The following is an 18702-nucleotide window of genomic DNA, read 5'->3' on the forward strand; positions in this document are numbered from 1 at the left end:
ATAAATTCAATAATTTAAATTATATTTAAAAATAAACGTCTTCACTTTTGTAATATTGTAAGACGATTTTTAAATATTCGCGGTTAAAATTAAAAAATTGTACTGCACCACAAAATTTTTTTTATCCATTTACACATTTCTAAATAATTTTTTTTGGTCAGTAAATAAATTTTACTATTTTTAAGAATATAAATTGCATGTGACATTGGAATTAAACTGAAAATAAACTACATTATTAATGCATATCAATTTTCCCTCCAAAAAACAACTTTCTATTTTGAATTATTGCGCATGTCCCAAAAGTTATTTCTCATTGGGTGAAATAGTTTTAAAAAGAGATATTTCAAAAATTCGCGCTTATTTTGACTAATGAGGCAACAGTTATGGTAGTTTTGTTGCTTCCGGTTGGTTTTGATTGGCTTTTAAAATTAACAAAAGATAATGGTGAGAAAGACCCTAAAGAATAGTGACTTTTCCATTTCTACACGACATGTCTTGTATGAAGCATCAAATTGAATGTAGTGAACATTATTTGTGACAAGTTAATTGATATTTAAAATAATTTTCAGTCTTTAAGTGTGAAAAATAAGAAATTGTAATCTGAAATGTGTGAAAAGTAAAAATACCAGACGTTGTCTGGTATTTTTACATTGATATTTTATCTTTACACGTGGAGAGACGCCGCGTTACCCATTTTTCATTGTCATCCAACGTATTTGATAAATGTAATTCAAATTAAAGTATAAGATTTTAATTCTAATACTCTTAATATTTGGTAAGTGTTTGCTTTTTTAATTGTCATTTACGCTGCTGTTTTAACAACATTTAAACGGCTATTTTACCTTTACAATGTTTCACACATTTTTGAACTGTATTTTCATAAATAAAGCAAAAATACAACACTTTTGTTAATTAACTTGTAAAATAAACATTTTCATTATATATTATACATAATGAAGATATTCAAGTTCAATTTTATATTGAAAATTGATATTGTTCTGTAGACCTAACCTAACATAACCTCACTTTATAATTAAAAGATATATTCTAATTATGAAGAAAGCTTTTAATTGCTGTTCGCTGTAAATTTTTGTTTTCTCAAATTAATTCATTTATAAATTCCTGACTTCATAATACATAATCATTAATGTTTTTATTATGAAAATAATTATAAAAACTGATGTAATAATTTTTAAAATTTGAGAAAATTTTAAATAAACTTTATTTCAATTAATGAAGTTATCCGAATATAAAAATCATTTTTATTAATTATGAATGATGATATAATAATTTTTTAATTTAACTTGCTTTTATAAATAAGCTTTATTTCGAACAATGAAGTTATCCGAATAAAAAAAATATTTTTATTAATTATAAAAGAATATATTAATATTTTAATTTAACTTGCTTTTTTAAAATAACTTTTATTTCGATTAATGAAGTTATCCGACTAAAAAAATTTTTTTTTCAATTATGAAAAATAATTTACATTAATAATAACTATTTTTAATAATGAATTCATTTTTTCTAATTAAAATTTATTTTCATATGCTTCATTTTTTCTTTATCTCGACAAAGGTTTTTTTTGATGGCAAAATAGTTCCCTTATGATAAAGTTGCTACAAAAATTACTTTTTATTCCTTTGAACCTTTTTAATTTTAAATGCAAAATAGCTCCTTTGTTCAAAGAAAATCCTTTTTCTTAATATTATAATTACAATTTTATGATTAATAATAATTAATTTCATCGCTTCCTTATAGAGGAATTGCTACATGTAATTCCTTTAATTAATATAATATTTACTCTTTTGTACAGTTTTCCATCGTTTTGCCGGAAAACAAACCTTACTAACTTGTTTTGAAAATAAATGTCAAAATTGACATCTATCTTTCTATGAATTTTATTTTACATGTTTGTAAAAAAAACTATTACTTTCTTTATATGAAATGTCATTTAAAAAAAAAGATGTAAAGAATTGAAAAAGCAAACACATTTAAATTACGGAAGTTGTATTAAGGAAAAAATCTTTTGCTGACATTGGTAGTACTGATACCTCTATAGTAACAAAATTGTGTTGATCATAAATCGCCACGATCTACGTTGTTAACCTAAATATGTAAAAATGAAAATAGTCTTGTAGAAGATGTAAATAACAATAGGCACAACGAAAATGATGAATGTACAATAATATTTGAATGACTGAAATTTTAAAGAAACTTTAAAACGACTGTTAATCAATTTAAAAATTGTATTTAAATGCAATGTTGTCATCATGTTCACTACAAGTTTTAAGGATGCTTTAGCTTCATCGGCATCTTTTTGTACAATTTTGCAATTTTTGGCTGGAATGTAAGTATTGTCTGAAAATTTTACTGTGGCTATATTATAAATATTTTTTTATTAATATAAATTTAGGTTTTTTTTTTTTTATTATATTCTCCATTTTTATTTATTAACATCTGTTATTTATTATTCTTAATTAAACATCGGCCAAGTGTATATTTATTTTTATTTTTGAATTTAAAAAAAGAGACCATATGTTTAGTATATAATTTATAATATTGAATTTTAAATAGTAGATATAATAATTAATAATGTAAATATTTAGAACATTTAGTTTTTTAGTGTAAAAAGAAAAAAATTATTATCGTTTTCTGATTTAATTTCTTTACTTCCTGCAATAAAATCTTATCTTGTATGTTTGCAGATTAGTATGCAGAAGGTTTATGAAAAATGGAACAACAGGAGATACCTCTGGCTTGGCCTTCATAAGCTGTTTTATGTCGTAAGCATTATTTTATTTTATTTTATTTAATATATTTTTGTTAGCATAATTTTAAGAGATTTACGTTAATTTTAGATGCAGTAACTGGTTCTGCTATGGATTATTGATATACGACTCGTTTATAGTATTGGTAAACATTTTCGGAGCAACTCTACAATTGTTCTATGTCATAATATTCATGCTATATAGCGTGAAAAAGTCAACTATACTTAAACAACTTATAGGGTCAATAACTTTTGTGACTTTTGTATTTATGTATAGTATACTTGAACCAAATAGAGCACTGGCTGCTCAACGAATAGGATTTCTCAGTTGTAGTACGACAATCCTATTTTTTGCATCTCCTCTAACAATGTTGGTTAGTAGAACAATTTTATTTTTATAAAAATTATCTTTATTTTTTATCTTAATAATTCGATTTAGAAAGAAATTTAAAAAAAATATATTTGGATTTTTTCAGGCCTATGTGATACGAATGAAGAGTGCCGATAGTTTACCATTTCCAATTATAATCTCATCTCTCATTTGCTGTTGCCAGTGGTTTGCTTATGGATGTATTCAGAAAGATTTCTTTATACAATTGCCAAATTTTTTGGGAATAGCCCTTTCTATGTTTCAACTTTCATTTTTTTTTATATATCCCGGCAAAAATGCCGATCAGGTGCATTTTATATAAGATACAGAACCGCCGAAAAGTTTGAATTCACCCTGTGAACTTTAAATTTAATAATGAAAAAAGAAAAATTACTATTTTGTACTTAATAGTATGTGCTTAAGAAATTCAAAATTTTCGGCGGTTTTTTTTTTACGGGTATGAATGAATTTTGTATTTATACTTAAATAGTATATTTTATACAGAAAATAATTGTTTCATCAACGCGTTATTTTTAATTGTAAATTAACTAATTGTTAAATTATTATCAAATATTTTAGAATATCGACTATAATAGACTTATATTTCAGTAATTTGTTTTTTAATATATTTAATTATAAATCAATTTAATGATCGATGAAGTTGCATAAAAAACATTAAATGTTAATTAATAAATAGCATTCGAAATATTTATTTCAAGTTCTTCATTGATCTGAATTTTGATTCATGACTTTCTTTTTGATTGTATTTATGATTGTAATTGAAGAAATTGTGTAAAAACAAAACAGTATTTTTATCGTAAATAAAAATGTAATTTTTATCTAATTTTTTATTTCTACTTTTTTAAATATACATAAATTTATTCTATATACTATATATATAAAAAATACATTCATCTTTAACAGAGAGTAACGATTTTTTTTTAATCTTACGTTTTATATGTACAAATTTTTAAATTCAATAATTTAACATAAGATGAAAATATATACAAAAATCGATATGTTTTAATATTGAAAAAACAAAAGAGATGAATGAAAACGAATTATGTGTATTCACAAAGATGTCCACATCCAGTTGGACATTGACGATTTTTATCGAACCATTCTGCCATATGTATCACATGACCTCCATGGGTACAACCTTGACACCAAGAATACACGCCTCGAACCACCTTTTAAAAATATTAATTTAATGTTAGTTTTAAAAAAATAAAGTAATATTAGTTTATATACCTGATGACAAATAGAACAAAGAGCGTGTTTCGAAGTATGACAACGATCACACAACCATCCTGCCCTTTGTAAAGTTTTCGTACAATTTGTACAGCAAGCGTGTATTGTTGTTGATTGTTGATTTAATTGCGAAACAGATGGAATCCAAGCCAATTGTATTATCTAAAAATGTATTATTTTTTTTAGAATTTATTGACTATAAAAAAAAAAAATTAATTCATACCTGAGTAGCAACTTCCCAAAGTCGAAATCTTCCCAGCATATCGATATACTCGAGGAGCCAATGTTCTTGTACTGCAATTTCAATATTTAAACTCTTTCGCTTATCACCCAATGCAATTAATACCGAAGCAGTCGTTTGAATATCTCTGAGTGCCGCATGATGTTTAAGTGCTTTCTCAACAAGATGCGATGGATCCCAAAACGATGGCTTACGAACTGATGTCACTATCAATTGACATGGTTGATCTTCAACCATAACAGAAACTGTATCATCATTAATATCCGGTGAATGATTGGGAAATTGTTCCGGTGGCGGTGATCTGTCTTGAATTTCATGTCTCAATGGAAATGCCTCTTTTGGTAATGTCCAATCATTATCATTGTTTATCATATTATCCATAAATGCACCAGTGAATTCAATACTAACTGGTTCAAGTTCACCATCGCCAAATAAAAAATCTCCTTTTTGTTGTCTCTTATTGCCGGGAAATGATCTTCGATAGTAACGTTCTGTAAAATGTCTAAAGCAGAATATTTAATAATAAAGTAAAATTATAATACTAAAAATATTCTTATTTTTTTTTGTCATACCTTGGCAAAATGGGTCCAATAAAATTTGGATTATCCGGAGTCTCGTCAGTTTCAGTTTCATCATCTCCACCGCTGATAATTCCAGGTGCTTCACCTTGAAGAGATTTCACATCGTTCTCATGTACTAAAATTTTTTAATAAAATTAAATTTCTTAAAATTATTACATTAGAATAATTATTATAATAATAACAACCTGTATTCGTCTGATCATGAGCGTTACCCAAGGTAATTTGTGTTAAATTCATAGTATTTACAACGTCTTCTTTTGATACAGTGGGTGGAGTTTTTAAAATATTTCCCAATGGATTTGCGTAAAGTGTTTTAATAATACGCCAAACGGTGCTTACCTAAAAAAAATTCTATTGAAATTTCAACTAGAAAAAGTGAAAAGTAATTTAGAAAAAAAAAATTTACATCATTTCTATCGGCTTCACTGGCAACAGCAGCGTTATGATCGCAAATTTCATTTAATCGTCCACTCAAAATATAACCCTCGGCACAAGCTTTAAACCATTTTGGTTCACGAGGTGCATTCATTGTAAAACTGTGCATTGTACTTGATGCCAGACAAAAAGTATCATTACTAGCTGGAGTTTTCCTGCAAATTTTTTAATTAATTTTTTTAAACCTTCCCTCATTAAATTAATTAAAATTAAATAATGTTTTTATGTACCTCATAATATTTGTAAGTTGCTTTATAGCCGTCGGAGCATTTACATTTACTTTGCAGGCATAGGCTACATCACCCTTTGGATTGAAAGCCATTCCTTGAGGATTTGCTTTACTGGCTGGTCTAGTTGCGTCTTTGAAAATATGATGAAAAAGCGTACAATCCTTTGAAAATAAAAGTCAATATTATAAATTAAAATTTCTATTTATTAAAAAAATGTATTTGTATTAAAAAAAAATAAATAAAAACGAACCCTGCTTGTTGAGAGAAAGGATTGAGGATCTCCTCTCCATGCAATTCCAGTGGCAACATCCTTGTGTTCATTAAAACTCGCGAATGGAATATAGGGTCTTCGAATATCCCAAATATTGATGCTGCAATCAACAACAAGAGCACAACTTGCTATGTGAAATTTTCTTTGAGGTCTCCATTTAATTCGACCAACAGACGCTATTGTGTGAATCATATATTCGCAAGCTGGTTTTGTTGATAAATCCCAAACCTAAATTTAAAAAAAAAAATAATTGAAAAACAACATTTTTAATTTTTAATCTTAAAATTTATTACCTTTATTGTTTTATCTCTAGAAGCAGTAGCCAACCAATTAACTTCCGGATGCCAATCGCAAGAAAAAATAGGACCACTGTGAGCAGCAAAATGCTGAAAATATCGATCAGGTCGACGTAAATCCCACTGTTGAACGTGACCATTTTCTGAAACTGCTGCAAATGTATGAGGCTGATGAGGTGAAAATTGTACATCACGTACAGACTCCGTATTGCTGATAAAAAAGAATTTTTTTTTTTAAACATTATTATTATATTAAACAAAAGCAAATAAATAATTTTACCTATAAAATGTTTTAGTAGCTTCCGCTATTCTCAAATCAAAACATTTCATTGTACCATCTTGTGAACCTGATATTAAACATGTTGGTTCAGAAATATGAAAACTAACTTTATTTACAGTTCGTTTGTGATCGACAAAAACATGATCTTGTTTCGATCGGGATTGTTTATTTAAATTCCAAACAACAACAGCACCATTCGTTGCCGCTGTAGCTAAAATGTGATCTAAAAAAAAAATTTACAAAATTGATAAATTTCAATATATAAACTCAAAAATAAAATACAAATAAAATATTAAATTTATAATTACCATCTAAAAGATTCCATGCAACATCATTGCATGAAAAATTTAAGTTTAAATTTTTTCCCACTCGTAAATTACATGATTCTTCAAATTTTTCCTCCAATAAAGAAAATATTTTAAATACTGTAATAAAATATATTTTTCGTTATTTATGTTTATTATTTAATTAATCTATTTTTAAATAATTTGCAAAACATAACATACCATTTCGACCAGCAATAACAACTTGATTATTGTCTTTACCGAGAGCCAAGGCATTTGCCGGCCCTTCTTGTGTTACAAAAACAGTTTTTGAACTCATATTCACGTTTCTTTTTTTTACTAATTGTCAATTAATTAGAGAATTTAATGACATATCCAAACATTTTTTTTTTTTGGAAACTAAACAAAATATCTGTCACTTTGTTTACATTGTGTAAATCGAAATAATTTAAATATAAATAAAGACGTAACATATAATTTTTTTTTAATTGTTCAAAAATTATTTAGTGTTTATTATTCAGTTAAATTTTACGCGAATGTAATGTTTATTTGCTTAAAATTACAAGTAAAAGTAAACAAAATCATTAGGTTAGTTTTTTTAAAGATTTGCATTAAACCAAAACTGAATTCACTCATTTTTCACAGATCAAAAATTCACTTTTTTTTTAAAAAACTATAATTAATTATATTGATTATAATTGTTTGTTTATTTATAAGTTTTTTTTGGAGTTCCTGGAAGGAATTAATAAATTGTAGGTTAACACACCAGCGCCACCACAAACTTTTGAAACAGATTATCCAACCTAATGATATTTTTGAAGAAGTAATCACAAAAAAATACTATTTTAAAAAAGTTTAAAAGATGTTTAATTTTATTTTTAAACAAATTAAAATTTGAAAAAAAAAATTTTTTTTAATTAAAAATTTGAATTTTATTTATTTTATCGTATTTCCGCAAGTTTTAATCTTTATTTCGTCGAATATCCAACAATTCGATTGTTTATTTAATATAAAAGATTAATTTTAATAAGGAAATAATATAAAACGTCAAAAACTAATTGTTTACAATGATAAAATTAATGGAAAGTTAGTGGCGCCATCTGTTGGTGACACCAGACGTACCTGCAAAATGACTTTTTTTGGGACTTTTTGGCGATTTTCCATTGGAAAGATAGGAAAGTTGAGTTAATTGAAATTTTTCATTTAGGAGCGCTGCTGCACCAAAATTTTATCTACCCATCCCTGGTTTGAACTTTTGATTGTAACGCTCTCATTGGTCAATTTCATATTTACGCGGCGAATAGGAACCAATGAGCGTGTACCTCATTCATTGCTACTCCCCGCGTAAATATGAAATTGACCAATGAGAGCGTTACAATCAAAAGTTCAAACCAGGGATGGGTAGATAAAATTTTGGTGCAGCAGCGCTCCTAAATGAAAAATTTCAATTAACTCAACTTTCCTATCTTTCCAATGGAAAATCGCCAAAAAGTCCCAAAAAAAGTCATTTTGCAGGTACGTCTGGTGTCATCAACAGATGGCGCCACTAACTTTCCATTAATTTTATCATTGTAAACAATTAGTTTTTGACGTTTTATATTATTTCCTTATTAAAATTAATCTTTTATATTAAATAAACAATCGAATTGTTGGATATTCGACGAAATAAAGATTAAAACTTGCAGAAATACGATAAAATGGTTAAAATTTAAATTTAAAATTAAAAAAAAATTTTAATTTGTTTAAAAATAAAATTAAACGTCTTTTAAAATTTTTTTTACATACTTTTTATTTATATAAACATAAAAAAAGCTATTTGTCAATAATAATTTTCAAAGGGGAAAAATACGTAATTACGTTTTGCGCGTGCGTGATTAGAGTAAGAGAGTTCGGGGGCGAGCAACTGTAGTATGTACCTTTAACATCATGTTAGTTTTGCAAAACGTCAAAAAACAAAGGAAAATATTTTCTAACTTTTTTCTTTAAAAATTAACAAATAGATCATTAAAAAGAGGTCTTTTTGATACATTTTGAACGAAACATAAAATATAAATAGTGTACCTAACAATGAATATTTATAAAAATCTTCTTTGAAATAATTTTAAAAAAAATTTATCGCAGATATTTCTGAATATTTAAATTATTTTTATTGTATTTGGCTGTTTTTCTGTATGATTTTAAAACATGGGAGCTGGACGAAGTCAGTTTAGTGAGGAAGAGTTACAAGATTATCAAGTAAGTAATATAGTACTTTGAATATTGATCCAAATTTTTAATTCTTTTTACTATAAAGTTATCTAAACTGTGTGTTTTTGTTTATTTTTTCCTTGATACTTTTTTATTAAATACATGTATTGTTTGCAGGATTTAACATATTTTACAAAAAAGGAAGTACTTTAGTAAGTTTAGATTATGTAATTTTTATAAATTAATTTAAAGCCTTTGTTAAGTTTTTTTCGTACAATGTTTATATTAATTATTACAGTGCTCATCAGAAATTTAAAGCCCTTGCACCGGAGAAAGTGGGACACAATCGAAATGCAAAACTTCCATTGTCAAAAATACTTCAATATCCAGAACTTCGAGTGAATCCTTTTGGTGATCGAATTTGTAAAGTATTCAGTTCCAGTCAGGATGGCGATTGTACTTTTGAAGATTTTTTGGACATGATGTCCGTATTTAGTGATGCAGCGCCAAAAGCAGTTAAAGCCGAACATGCATTCCGAATATTTGGTAAATTATATAAATCAGTTATTCTTTATTTGAAATTAATTTATTTATATTATCGGACAAAATAATCATTTTCTTTTTCAATAGACTTCGATGGCGATGATATGTTAGGAATAGGAGATTTACGTCAAGTTGTAGATAGATTAACAGTTCCACAGAGATTAAGCGATACAGAAATGCAACAGCTTCTTCAATATTTATTAGAGGAAGCTGATTTAGATGACGATGGTGCTCTCAGTTTTGCTGAATTTGAACACATTATTGAGAAAAGCAGCGATTTCTCTAAGTATTATTTTTGTTAATAATTTATTAATACTCGAGATATTTATTTTATCGTAAAAATTTTATTATCCTAAAAAACGAATTTCAATATATTATATATTTTACAGAACTTTTCGTATAAGATTATGAAATACAAATCAGGGTTTAAACTCTATTGAAGACTGACCAGCATTGCATTGAAATGGCACAAAAGGCCTAATGAAGAAACAAATTTAAGACGTGCCAAATTTACGAAAAATCAGGCCTAATTTCTTAATATTTTAATCTTCCTTAGATGGCAAAAATCCAAAGATTACTTCTAATTCTTAATAATTGTTTTTGTAAATTATATATATATAATTAATAAGTTTCTTTTTCCATTTTTACTATTCTCTACATAATTATTTAATTATCTATATTGTACTTTATAATATAAATGAACATATATATAATGTTTAATTATAAAACAAAATTTTATTCACATTTTTTTAAAGAAATATTTTATTTTTACTTTGTGATATAATGTATGATCTGTATAAAATAAATTATCATCATGTCACAAGCATTTTCATGGTCAACGTAATTTTATGATTGAATGTGAAAAATTGTGTTGATTGGAGTTTAATATGAACGAAATAAGGGGCGTCATTTGTATCTAGGTTTTGATAATAATCATTGATAAAAATTCATGCCCGCAACCAAAATATTCCAAGTAGTTCATTTACAGCCGGTCATTGTACGCTTTGTGCGTTTAAAATGAAAAAACTTTTGCTTTTTACTTTTTTAATATTTATTTTGAAATTTTGCTTTATTAAGGAACTAAAGGCAATTGATATACGAAGATGTTCTCCAAATAAATCTTTGCAAACTGCAAGTTCACGATTGAAAAATCATCTTTTCTGTTCGTACGATTCAAATGAAAGGCCAGTTGAGAGGAAAAAAAGTATCCAAGCATTATTACAAATAACACCAAAATTTATGGAATTTGTAAGTATTTTATGTAATTTGGAAATTTATTAAACTTCTAAATTAAATTTAATTAAAATAAAATAATTTCTTGTGAAATTTTAAATTCTGTCGCTTTTAAGATATAAAAATGTGAATTTTTTAGTAACGTCAGGTTTTCTAGAATATTTTTTACTTCTACCATACTGGCAAAAAGAATGAAATCTTGTTCGTTTAGAGCGATCAATCTTACCTAAGAGATTTAACTACTCCCGGGGGTAACATTAAAGAAAAGACTCCATTTACTTGTTTCTGTTAAAGTTAAAACTTTCTTCCCATTGATTAATATACTATTTTTAAATAAAAATTATAAATTACTCTTTTTCAATGCAATTAGATATAAATAAAAGAGATAAAGAGTAATAGATTTTAAAAATTTTTATTAAAAAAATAAAATTGTTTTTATATAATTTGATTTTTTATAAAAAAAATAATATTTATAAAATACATGCATTTGGTTTTTTTTGCAGGAAAGTCGAACGAGTAGCTTCACTCTTCATTTCTGGTTAAAACTGGTAAACAACTAGAACATTATTTAGAATAATTATTATGATTTAATTAAATAAAAATTTAATTCTAAAAAGTAATGTCTTTAGATAGATAATTTATATTTTTATTAAAACTCTATCTTACAGACATGGAACGACTCTCATCTCACATGGAATCCTGGAGAATTTGATAAATTAGAAACAATTTTCGTTTTAAGTGAAGACCTCTGGAAACCCGATTTGATGATTGTAAATACGTAAGTTTTCATTTTAGATCAAATTAATATTTTAAATTAAATTATTTAGTTAATATTATTAAAAATTTCAATTTAATTAAATTTTATCAATTTTCAGTGGTGATCGTTTCGAATTTCCTGATACAACTTGCATATTAAAAAATACTGGAAACGTTACTTGTGTAATTCCCACAAAAATTACTGTTTCTTGTGTCTCGGATTTCACTTATTGGCCGTATGATGAACAAAAATGTAAAATTCGTAGTGGTTCTAACACTTACTACAGTCATGAGGTCGACTTCAATTTCCTAGAGCCTCCTGTGAGCTAATTAATTTTTAAATTAATTAATTTTAATTTTAAATTTAGAATTTTATTATTATACATTTTTTCTGATAGATATTAATGGAAGATTATATAGAAAATCACGATTGGATCTTGAAAGGACAAGAAGCTACGAAAATAATTGTTAATACTGTGACGGTAAATTACACGGAAATTAGATATGAATTTCATTTAAAGAGACATTCAAGAATGTCACATGCATTATATATTACACCAGCAACTAGTAAGTATTAATTACTGTTAATTAATTAATTAGCAAGTAAAAAAAAAATATTTATTTCGAATTTGAAAAGTTTCGAATTAATTGATAGAATTAAAAAAAAACTACCAATTAATTGTAAATAATTTATTTTAAATATAATTAAATTTTCAGTTTTCTTGATGTTCACACTAACGGTTCTATGGCTAGATTCAACATCGATGGAACGACTGGTGCTGGCAGGTGTTAATTTTGTTGGTCATCTTTACTGCATTTACGATTTGCACTGGATGGTACCATTAAATGGATTAACTGTTCCTCACATACGTAATTATTTTTTACACTTTTATTTTATGTTTTCGCCTTTAAATTTATTTAATTAATTAAATAGACCAAATAGTTAAATTAATATAATAATAATAGAAATTTTCAATAAATTATTTTTTCAGTAATTTTTTATCGAGATTCACTGATTTTGGCGGCTTTTGCATTAATAATGACAATAGTATTTCGAAAATTCCAAATGATCACTGCACCTGCACCTAAATGGATTTCCAATATTGTGAGTTGTCGTCTTCTTCGATTTTTTATAACAATTGATGATAAGTCAAAAGTTTCCTACGAATTGGAAGATAACGTTGAATCCATTCAGTCAACAACTTCTGAAACGAGCAATGCAAAAATATGGTGTGAATTTGCCAAGCTTTTAGAATGGTTAACATTTATAAGTATTTTTCTTACTTATTTTATCTTGTTAGTTACTCTCATACCTTAATATGAATTTTTAAACTTTATACACATTTCAAAGTTTTTATAAAATAATTTTCTTTCTTACATTTTTCATTTATTCAGAATTTTACGCACGTCTTTTTATAAAATCAGAAAATAAATAAATTTAATTATTAATTATTAATATATTAATTATTTATAATATAATTAGTGACAAAATTAATTTTATAATTATAAATTATAATACACAAAAATTAAATATAATTATTAATAATAAAATATTTTTAAGTCAGTCAAAAAAAAAAAAATTCATTCAGATTATTTTTTTGTTGAGAAATATTATATATTCATTAATATTTTATGAGCAGATCTTCAATTATCAGTTATGTAAAGTTCACTAGTAATTTTTAGATAAAGATCATCCCTCAACTGAGTACAATAAAGTTGAGTTATAAAACGAAATATAATAAGTGGAAGAAAGTTGAGAAAAGTTTAGTTCCTCAGAAGCAAGCAAAGAGAAATGAAAAGTAATATTTAAAAGAAATAATAAAAAGAATATTTGAAATTGTTTAATAAAAGTTTTACTTCATTCTATATAAAATTAACTACACTAAACTAAACATTTTAAATTAGCTATAACTTACTAAAATTATACAACTGAATTTTGAAATTTAAATATTTTTTAAAATAAAATGGTCCAGTTTCGAATTTTCAGAAAATTGAAAAATTTTCAGTTTCGTAAGTAAAAAAAAAAATATAATTATGTTTATTCTTAAATTTTAATTACCTACTTTAGTTTATATTTTAAGAAAAATTTTTAACGAAAATATGGATGAAAATTGGACTTGAGATCAAAAATTATTTTCATGATTTTTGTGGCAAAACGTCTTTTCATGGTTTCCGACACCTTGCATCCAAGCGCATGTCATCGAGTGAAAAATTAATATGGACTGGGGTAAAAAAATTTTTATTTAAAATTTTCCAATGAAGTAAGAATGTAATATAATGATAATATTAATAATTTTCAGATTTTAGGGATAGCTACTGGAATTTTCGTATTCTTGATTCAAAGAGCTGTGCAAAGAATGTTAGATGAATCAATATTAATTGAACTCGAAAGTGTTGACAATAGCATGGAAGAATTAGATTTTCCCGCTGTTACTGTTTGTAATCATAATCGAATTTACAAACCAAGTGCTGAAAAATTTATGAAATATTTGTAAATATATATTATATTTAATAAAAAAAAAAAAAAAAAAAAAAAAAAAATTCTCAGTTCTTCCATATTTTATATTTTTTACTTTACAGAAACAATAGCGGATACACGGAAAATAATATTCAAGAATTTTTCCACTACTTACCAATTTTGACGAATCCCCTTGAAAATGTATTTTTAAAAAGTAATCTATATAATCGAATGCTCCAGGATTTAAAAATACCTCTAAAATCACTAATGCAACAGGTATAACAATAAATGAGACAAAAAAAAATTTGTTTAATTAAAAAAATAAAATAATTTTATTTCTAAAATACTCGTTCATATTTTATTTTATTTCTCTTTATTATTATTATTTAATTACTTAATTTTATTTGTTGTAGTTAATGCATCCTTGTGAAAATTTATTTGGTGCATGTGAATTCGTGGGAATATTAGTCAATTGTTCATCTTTATTTAAACCAGTTTTATCGTACAAGGGATTTTGTTGTGCTTTTAATTATCACGTTTCACCAATAATTTTTAACAAGTGAGTATAGATGAAAAAAAAGATAAATTATTTTTAATTTTAATGAAATTATAATTATAAAAAATTAACAAAATAGTAACAAGCTGGAGAATTGCACCAATTTACATAAGAATTTATTGGATTCTAATTTTACATGTAAAAAAGAAACAGATTGTCCGGGGAGAAAAAGAATTCAAGTAAATATTTTTAATTATTTTAATTTTTATTAAGAATTTGCGTAAATACATTATTTATTATTATTATTTTTTATGCATAGAAAGTACGTGGTTCTGGAATTCATACAGGACTTTATTTCCGATTGTATATAGAACCGGAAAATTATTTTGGTTTAACAGAAAATTTTGCAAGTGCTTCATTGATAATTCATGAAACTCATGATTATCCTGAACTTGATATTTCTGAACTGGTGGTGCAGCAGAGTAAGCAAGTAAATGTAATAATATCAGGGATAAAAGTGGAAAATGACATTACAATCCATCAGTTATCACAGGAGACACGAGATTGTGTCTTTTCCTCAGAGGTATTTCTTGGAAAAAAGATATTTTATTGAATTTTTTATACTTATTTATTTATTTTTTTTTTATTTTTATATTACGCAAATTATTGCAATTTTAGTACAAATTTTGTGAAAATTATTTTATTAAAAGAAAAATGAAACGCCGAGAGTAAAACATATTTTCGATATTATTAATGAAATAAAATATTTAATAATAAATTTTTTTATTCTTTATATAGGTTCCGTATGATTATAGCTTTCAATCTTGCATTGCAAGTTGCAAAATAAAACGTCTTTTAAAAATTTGCTCATGTGTTCCATATTATTATCTTGACACTTGTGTCAATATTTCAAAGACATGTGACTTCAGTAACATGAAATGCATTAGAAAAAATCATGGTAAATTAAATTTAGTTTGAGAAATATTTTTCTTTTTTGTTTTTGATTAGTTAAAGTTTAAAAATTTAATTAAAATAATTAATATTACTAATAAATTTAGTTAAATAAAATTAATTATTGTATTTTTCATCAGCATTGATATACAATATACATGAGAAAATGAAACTGGAAAATGGAGAGATTCTAGAAAAATGTCCATGTTTACAAGTTTGCTCGAGAACGAAATATGTTATTTATGATGAAATTGCCTCTATTTATCAAGGTTTACGATATCCATTTCTTGAGTGAGTATTTTATAATTTCAATAAATTAATGTTTAATTGTTTAACTTTACTTTTTTGTTCACAGAAGACTTGCTCAGTCAAAACGAGGATCGGACTTTGGTTTTGCAAAAGTTTATGTTTATTTTCAAGATTACACTTTTACGAAATTTAAAAAACGATTGAGTTCGCCTTGGTATACGACAATAGGTCAGTAAACTATTTTAATATACAGTATAATTTTCAAATAAAAAATAATAATTATTTTTCTCAGGAATTTTGGGATCTATACTTGGATTATGCCTAGGTGGTTCATTTATAAGTGTATTGGAACCAATTATTCAAATTTTCGTAACTCCTTGTCGAATAATTCATCGAGAAAAACAAAAAAACAAAATTGAATCTAATAAAAAAATTTTCAAAAAAATTCCCTTGAATGATCGAATTAAAAAAATTAAAACACTTTCTGTTAATAGAGATATTTCTATGCTTCAAATTGATTATTAATTTTTTTAAATTATAAATTAAAGTCGACAGAAAAATTAATTTTCCAAAATAATGCATTTATATAAAAAATTGTAATTAAAGTGTGTATTTGTTTCTTTATGAAGATAAATAAAGATGAAGATAAATTTTATAATTATAAAATAATTATACCCAATTTTGTGACACTGGGGAATGTAAATTAATATTAAGTCCCTAGTGACGCAATTATCGATAATTACAATTAGAAGATAATTTTTAAGAAAAATTGTTCTCAAATATTTAGTGTTAAAGAATGAAATTCATTTTTCTTTTTGCGCATTAATTAACAACTATATAAAATGTGGGATTTAAAAAAGTTTGAAAAAATTTACAATAAAAAAGATGTTAACAAAAACAATAAAGGTAGGGTAATTTATAAAACTAACGAAAATGTTAATAATTAATTTAATTTACAAATTTAAGTGAAAAATGGAATAAGGAAAAAAATAAAAAAAATAAATAGAGAAAAAGTGAAACGAATTGTATTTAATTATTGTGGAACAACTGCAATGCATGGATTTAGATATATCGCGGATGATGTACCAATTTTGGAAAAATATATTTGGTTTACAGTGAGAATAAATTATTAATTATTAATTATTAATGATTAATTATTAATAATAATATAAATTAATAAATAAATATAACTGTTGATAGATTCTGGTAATTGCCTCAATTTTTTGTGTGATATTAATATTGATTTCCAATACAAGTATTCAAAGCAGATTGCCTACAATTCAAATGGCAGATCGAAGTGCCCCTTTACATACAATAAACTTTCCGGCTGTAACTATTTGCAGCTATAATAAAGTTTATAAATTGGCAGCTCTTCCAATGAGAAATGCATTGTATGTAAATTATACACAAATTTTTTCATTCGAATAATTTCATTTAAAAATTATATATTTTTAAGAATGAATGCAGGTTACAAAAATGAGATAATTGATTCATTTTTTCGAAATCTATCATTATTGGTACGTCCTGTTTTTGATGCATTTGAACCTAATCTTATGAACAATATGCTTTACTATTTGGACGGTACATTAAAGAATCTTATGCGTCAGGTACGTGTATCTATTTTTTTTTAGTAATTAATTTATTAATTAATAGAAATATTCCAGTTGATGCAGCCGTGCAATAAATTATTAAAATCCTGTTATTGGCTTGGCAAATCATATGATTGCAAATTAATATTCAAAGTTGTTGATTCCTTTCACGGACATTGTTGTGCGTTTAATTATCATGTCGCAAACACATATGCTGACGAGTAAGATAAATTATTTAATAAATATAATATTAGTATAAAAATTTGGTTATTTTCAGAAATCATTCTTCAGATTGCGAAAAGTATTACGAAAAGTACGTTGATAATAATCCTGTTCCTTGCAACAATTCGTGTGATTGTCCAGGCAGAAATGAAATTTTGGTTATTCTTTTAATTTTAGTTATCAATTTTTTGTATAATATATTTAAAATTATTTTGAAAAAAATGTTAAATTTTAGAAAGTACCTGGTTCAGGAATAGATGCAGGATTGATGGTGGATATTGATGTTGAAGAAGATATGTATTACGGTTCAACGAGGGATTTTGCGGGAGCCGCTGTAATGATTCATGAATCGCACGATTTTCCAGAAACTGATATTGTCACAGCGACTATTCAACCGGATCAACAAACAAATATTGCTGTTTCTGCCACACAAATAAAAAGTCTCGATGAAATACGAATTTATTCCCCATTTGACAGAACCTGTATTTTTGAAGACGAAGTAAGAAAATTAATTAAATATTTTAATAAAATTTATTATAATTATCTATTTTTTTCTAGTTCAATTTCGAGTATAGTTATCAATCTTGCGTTGCTGGATGTAAAATGATAAGATATTTACAGATTTGCAATTGCATACCTTATTATTATCCAGACACATGTAAGTTTATTGTATTATTATTAATTCTCAATTAGAATTTTATGAATTACATATTTTTCATTTTCAGGTATGAATATTTCACGAACATGCGATATAAAAGACATAACGTGCATTAAACAGAATATAGGTAAAGATAAAATTTTTTTAAAAATAAATTAGAATTAATAATATTAATTAAATAAAATTATAGATTTGCTAACAAAATTATATGAGGATACTAAAATTAAAGGAGTTTTCATACCAAAATGCAATTGTCAACAGACATGTAATAAAACGACGTACAGCATAATGGTTGACAAAAATCGACTCAATCATCCACGTTACTTTTTGCCTTGGAAATCGTAAGTTTTA

General features: G+C 25.4%; 6 protein-coding genes across 6 annotated transcripts; 5 read left to right on the top strand and 1 right to left on the bottom strand.

Annotated features, from left to right (window-relative positions):
* The first annotated feature begins 1680 nt into the window (after nucleotides 1-1680).
* Nucleotides 1681-3832, top strand: LOC127283256 (sugar transporter SWEET1). Its single transcript, XM_051307993.1, has 4 exons — nucleotides 1681-2350; nucleotides 2709-2786; nucleotides 2862-3144; nucleotides 3247-3832. Exons 1-4 carry the CDS (start codon nucleotides 2274-2276, stop codon nucleotides 3460-3462), a joined length of 654 nt encoding a protein of 217 aa, XP_051163950.1. The 5' UTR covers nucleotides 1681-2273; the 3' UTR covers nucleotides 3463-3832.
* A 138-nt stretch (nucleotides 3833-3970) lies between these two features.
* On the bottom strand, nucleotides 3971-7796 carry LOC127283255 (GATOR complex protein WDR24). Its single transcript, XM_051307992.1, has 12 exons — nucleotides 7232-7796; nucleotides 7034-7150; nucleotides 6726-6948; nucleotides 6443-6656; nucleotides 6129-6377; nucleotides 5879-6039; nucleotides 5620-5803; nucleotides 5399-5552; nucleotides 5205-5328; nucleotides 4615-5134; nucleotides 4392-4553; nucleotides 3971-4330 (listed from the first exon to the last, which is right to left on the bottom strand). The coding sequence occupies exons 1-12, from the start codon at nucleotides 7326-7328 to the stop codon at nucleotides 4202-4204; spliced, it is 2334 nt and encodes a 777-aa protein (XP_051163949.1). The 5' UTR covers nucleotides 7329-7796; the 3' UTR covers nucleotides 3971-4201.
* A 1083-nt stretch (nucleotides 7797-8879) lies between these two features.
* On the top strand, nucleotides 8880-10565 carry LOC127283260 (calcium and integrin-binding protein 1-like). Its single transcript, XM_051307997.1, has 5 exons — nucleotides 8880-9244; nucleotides 9374-9408; nucleotides 9495-9742; nucleotides 9827-10025; nucleotides 10129-10565. Exons 1-5 carry the CDS (start codon nucleotides 9194-9196, stop codon nucleotides 10148-10150), a joined length of 555 nt encoding a protein of 184 aa, XP_051163954.1. The 5' UTR covers nucleotides 8880-9193; the 3' UTR covers nucleotides 10151-10565.
* Nucleotides 10566-10720: 155 nt separating this feature from the next.
* LOC127283259 (neuronal acetylcholine receptor subunit alpha-9-like) lies at nucleotides 10721-13105 on the top strand. The gene is made up of 7 exons (XM_051307996.1): nucleotides 10721-10987; nucleotides 11476-11520; nucleotides 11641-11750; nucleotides 11848-12049; nucleotides 12127-12295; nucleotides 12446-12598; nucleotides 12721-13105. Exons 1-7 carry the CDS (start codon nucleotides 10757-10759, stop codon nucleotides 13044-13046), a joined length of 1236 nt encoding a protein of 411 aa, XP_051163953.1. The 5' UTR covers nucleotides 10721-10756; the 3' UTR covers nucleotides 13047-13105.
* Nucleotides 13106-13143: 38 nt separating this feature from the next.
* LOC127283257 (sodium channel protein Nach-like) lies at nucleotides 13144-16534 on the top strand. The gene is made up of 10 exons (XM_051307995.1): nucleotides 13144-13955; nucleotides 14029-14219; nucleotides 14309-14462; nucleotides 14600-14745; nucleotides 14822-14921; nucleotides 15002-15265; nucleotides 15481-15640; nucleotides 15774-15924; nucleotides 15989-16110; nucleotides 16175-16534. Exons 1-10 carry the CDS (start codon nucleotides 13833-13835, stop codon nucleotides 16405-16407), a joined length of 1644 nt encoding a protein of 547 aa, XP_051163952.1. The 5' UTR covers nucleotides 13144-13832; the 3' UTR covers nucleotides 16408-16534.
* Nucleotides 16535-17036: 502 nt separating this feature from the next.
* On the top strand, nucleotides 17037-18696 carry LOC127283157 (amiloride-sensitive sodium channel subunit beta-2-like). Its single transcript, XM_051307848.1, has 4 exons — nucleotides 17037-18192; nucleotides 18252-18351; nucleotides 18419-18478; nucleotides 18542-18696. Exons 1-4 carry the CDS (start codon nucleotides 17962-17964, stop codon nucleotides 18694-18696), a joined length of 546 nt encoding a protein of 181 aa, XP_051163805.1. The 5' UTR covers nucleotides 17037-17961.
* Nucleotides 18697-18702: the final 6 nt, after the last annotated feature.

The sequence above is a fragment of the Leptopilina boulardi genome, unplaced genomic scaffold (assembly GCF_019393585.1).
Source record: "Leptopilina boulardi isolate dan_hultmark-lab unplaced genomic scaffold, ZJU_Lbou_2.1 LbouV2_31, whole genome shotgun sequence".
NCBI classification, from domain to species: Eukaryota; Metazoa; Arthropoda; class Insecta; order Hymenoptera; family Figitidae; genus Leptopilina; species Leptopilina boulardi.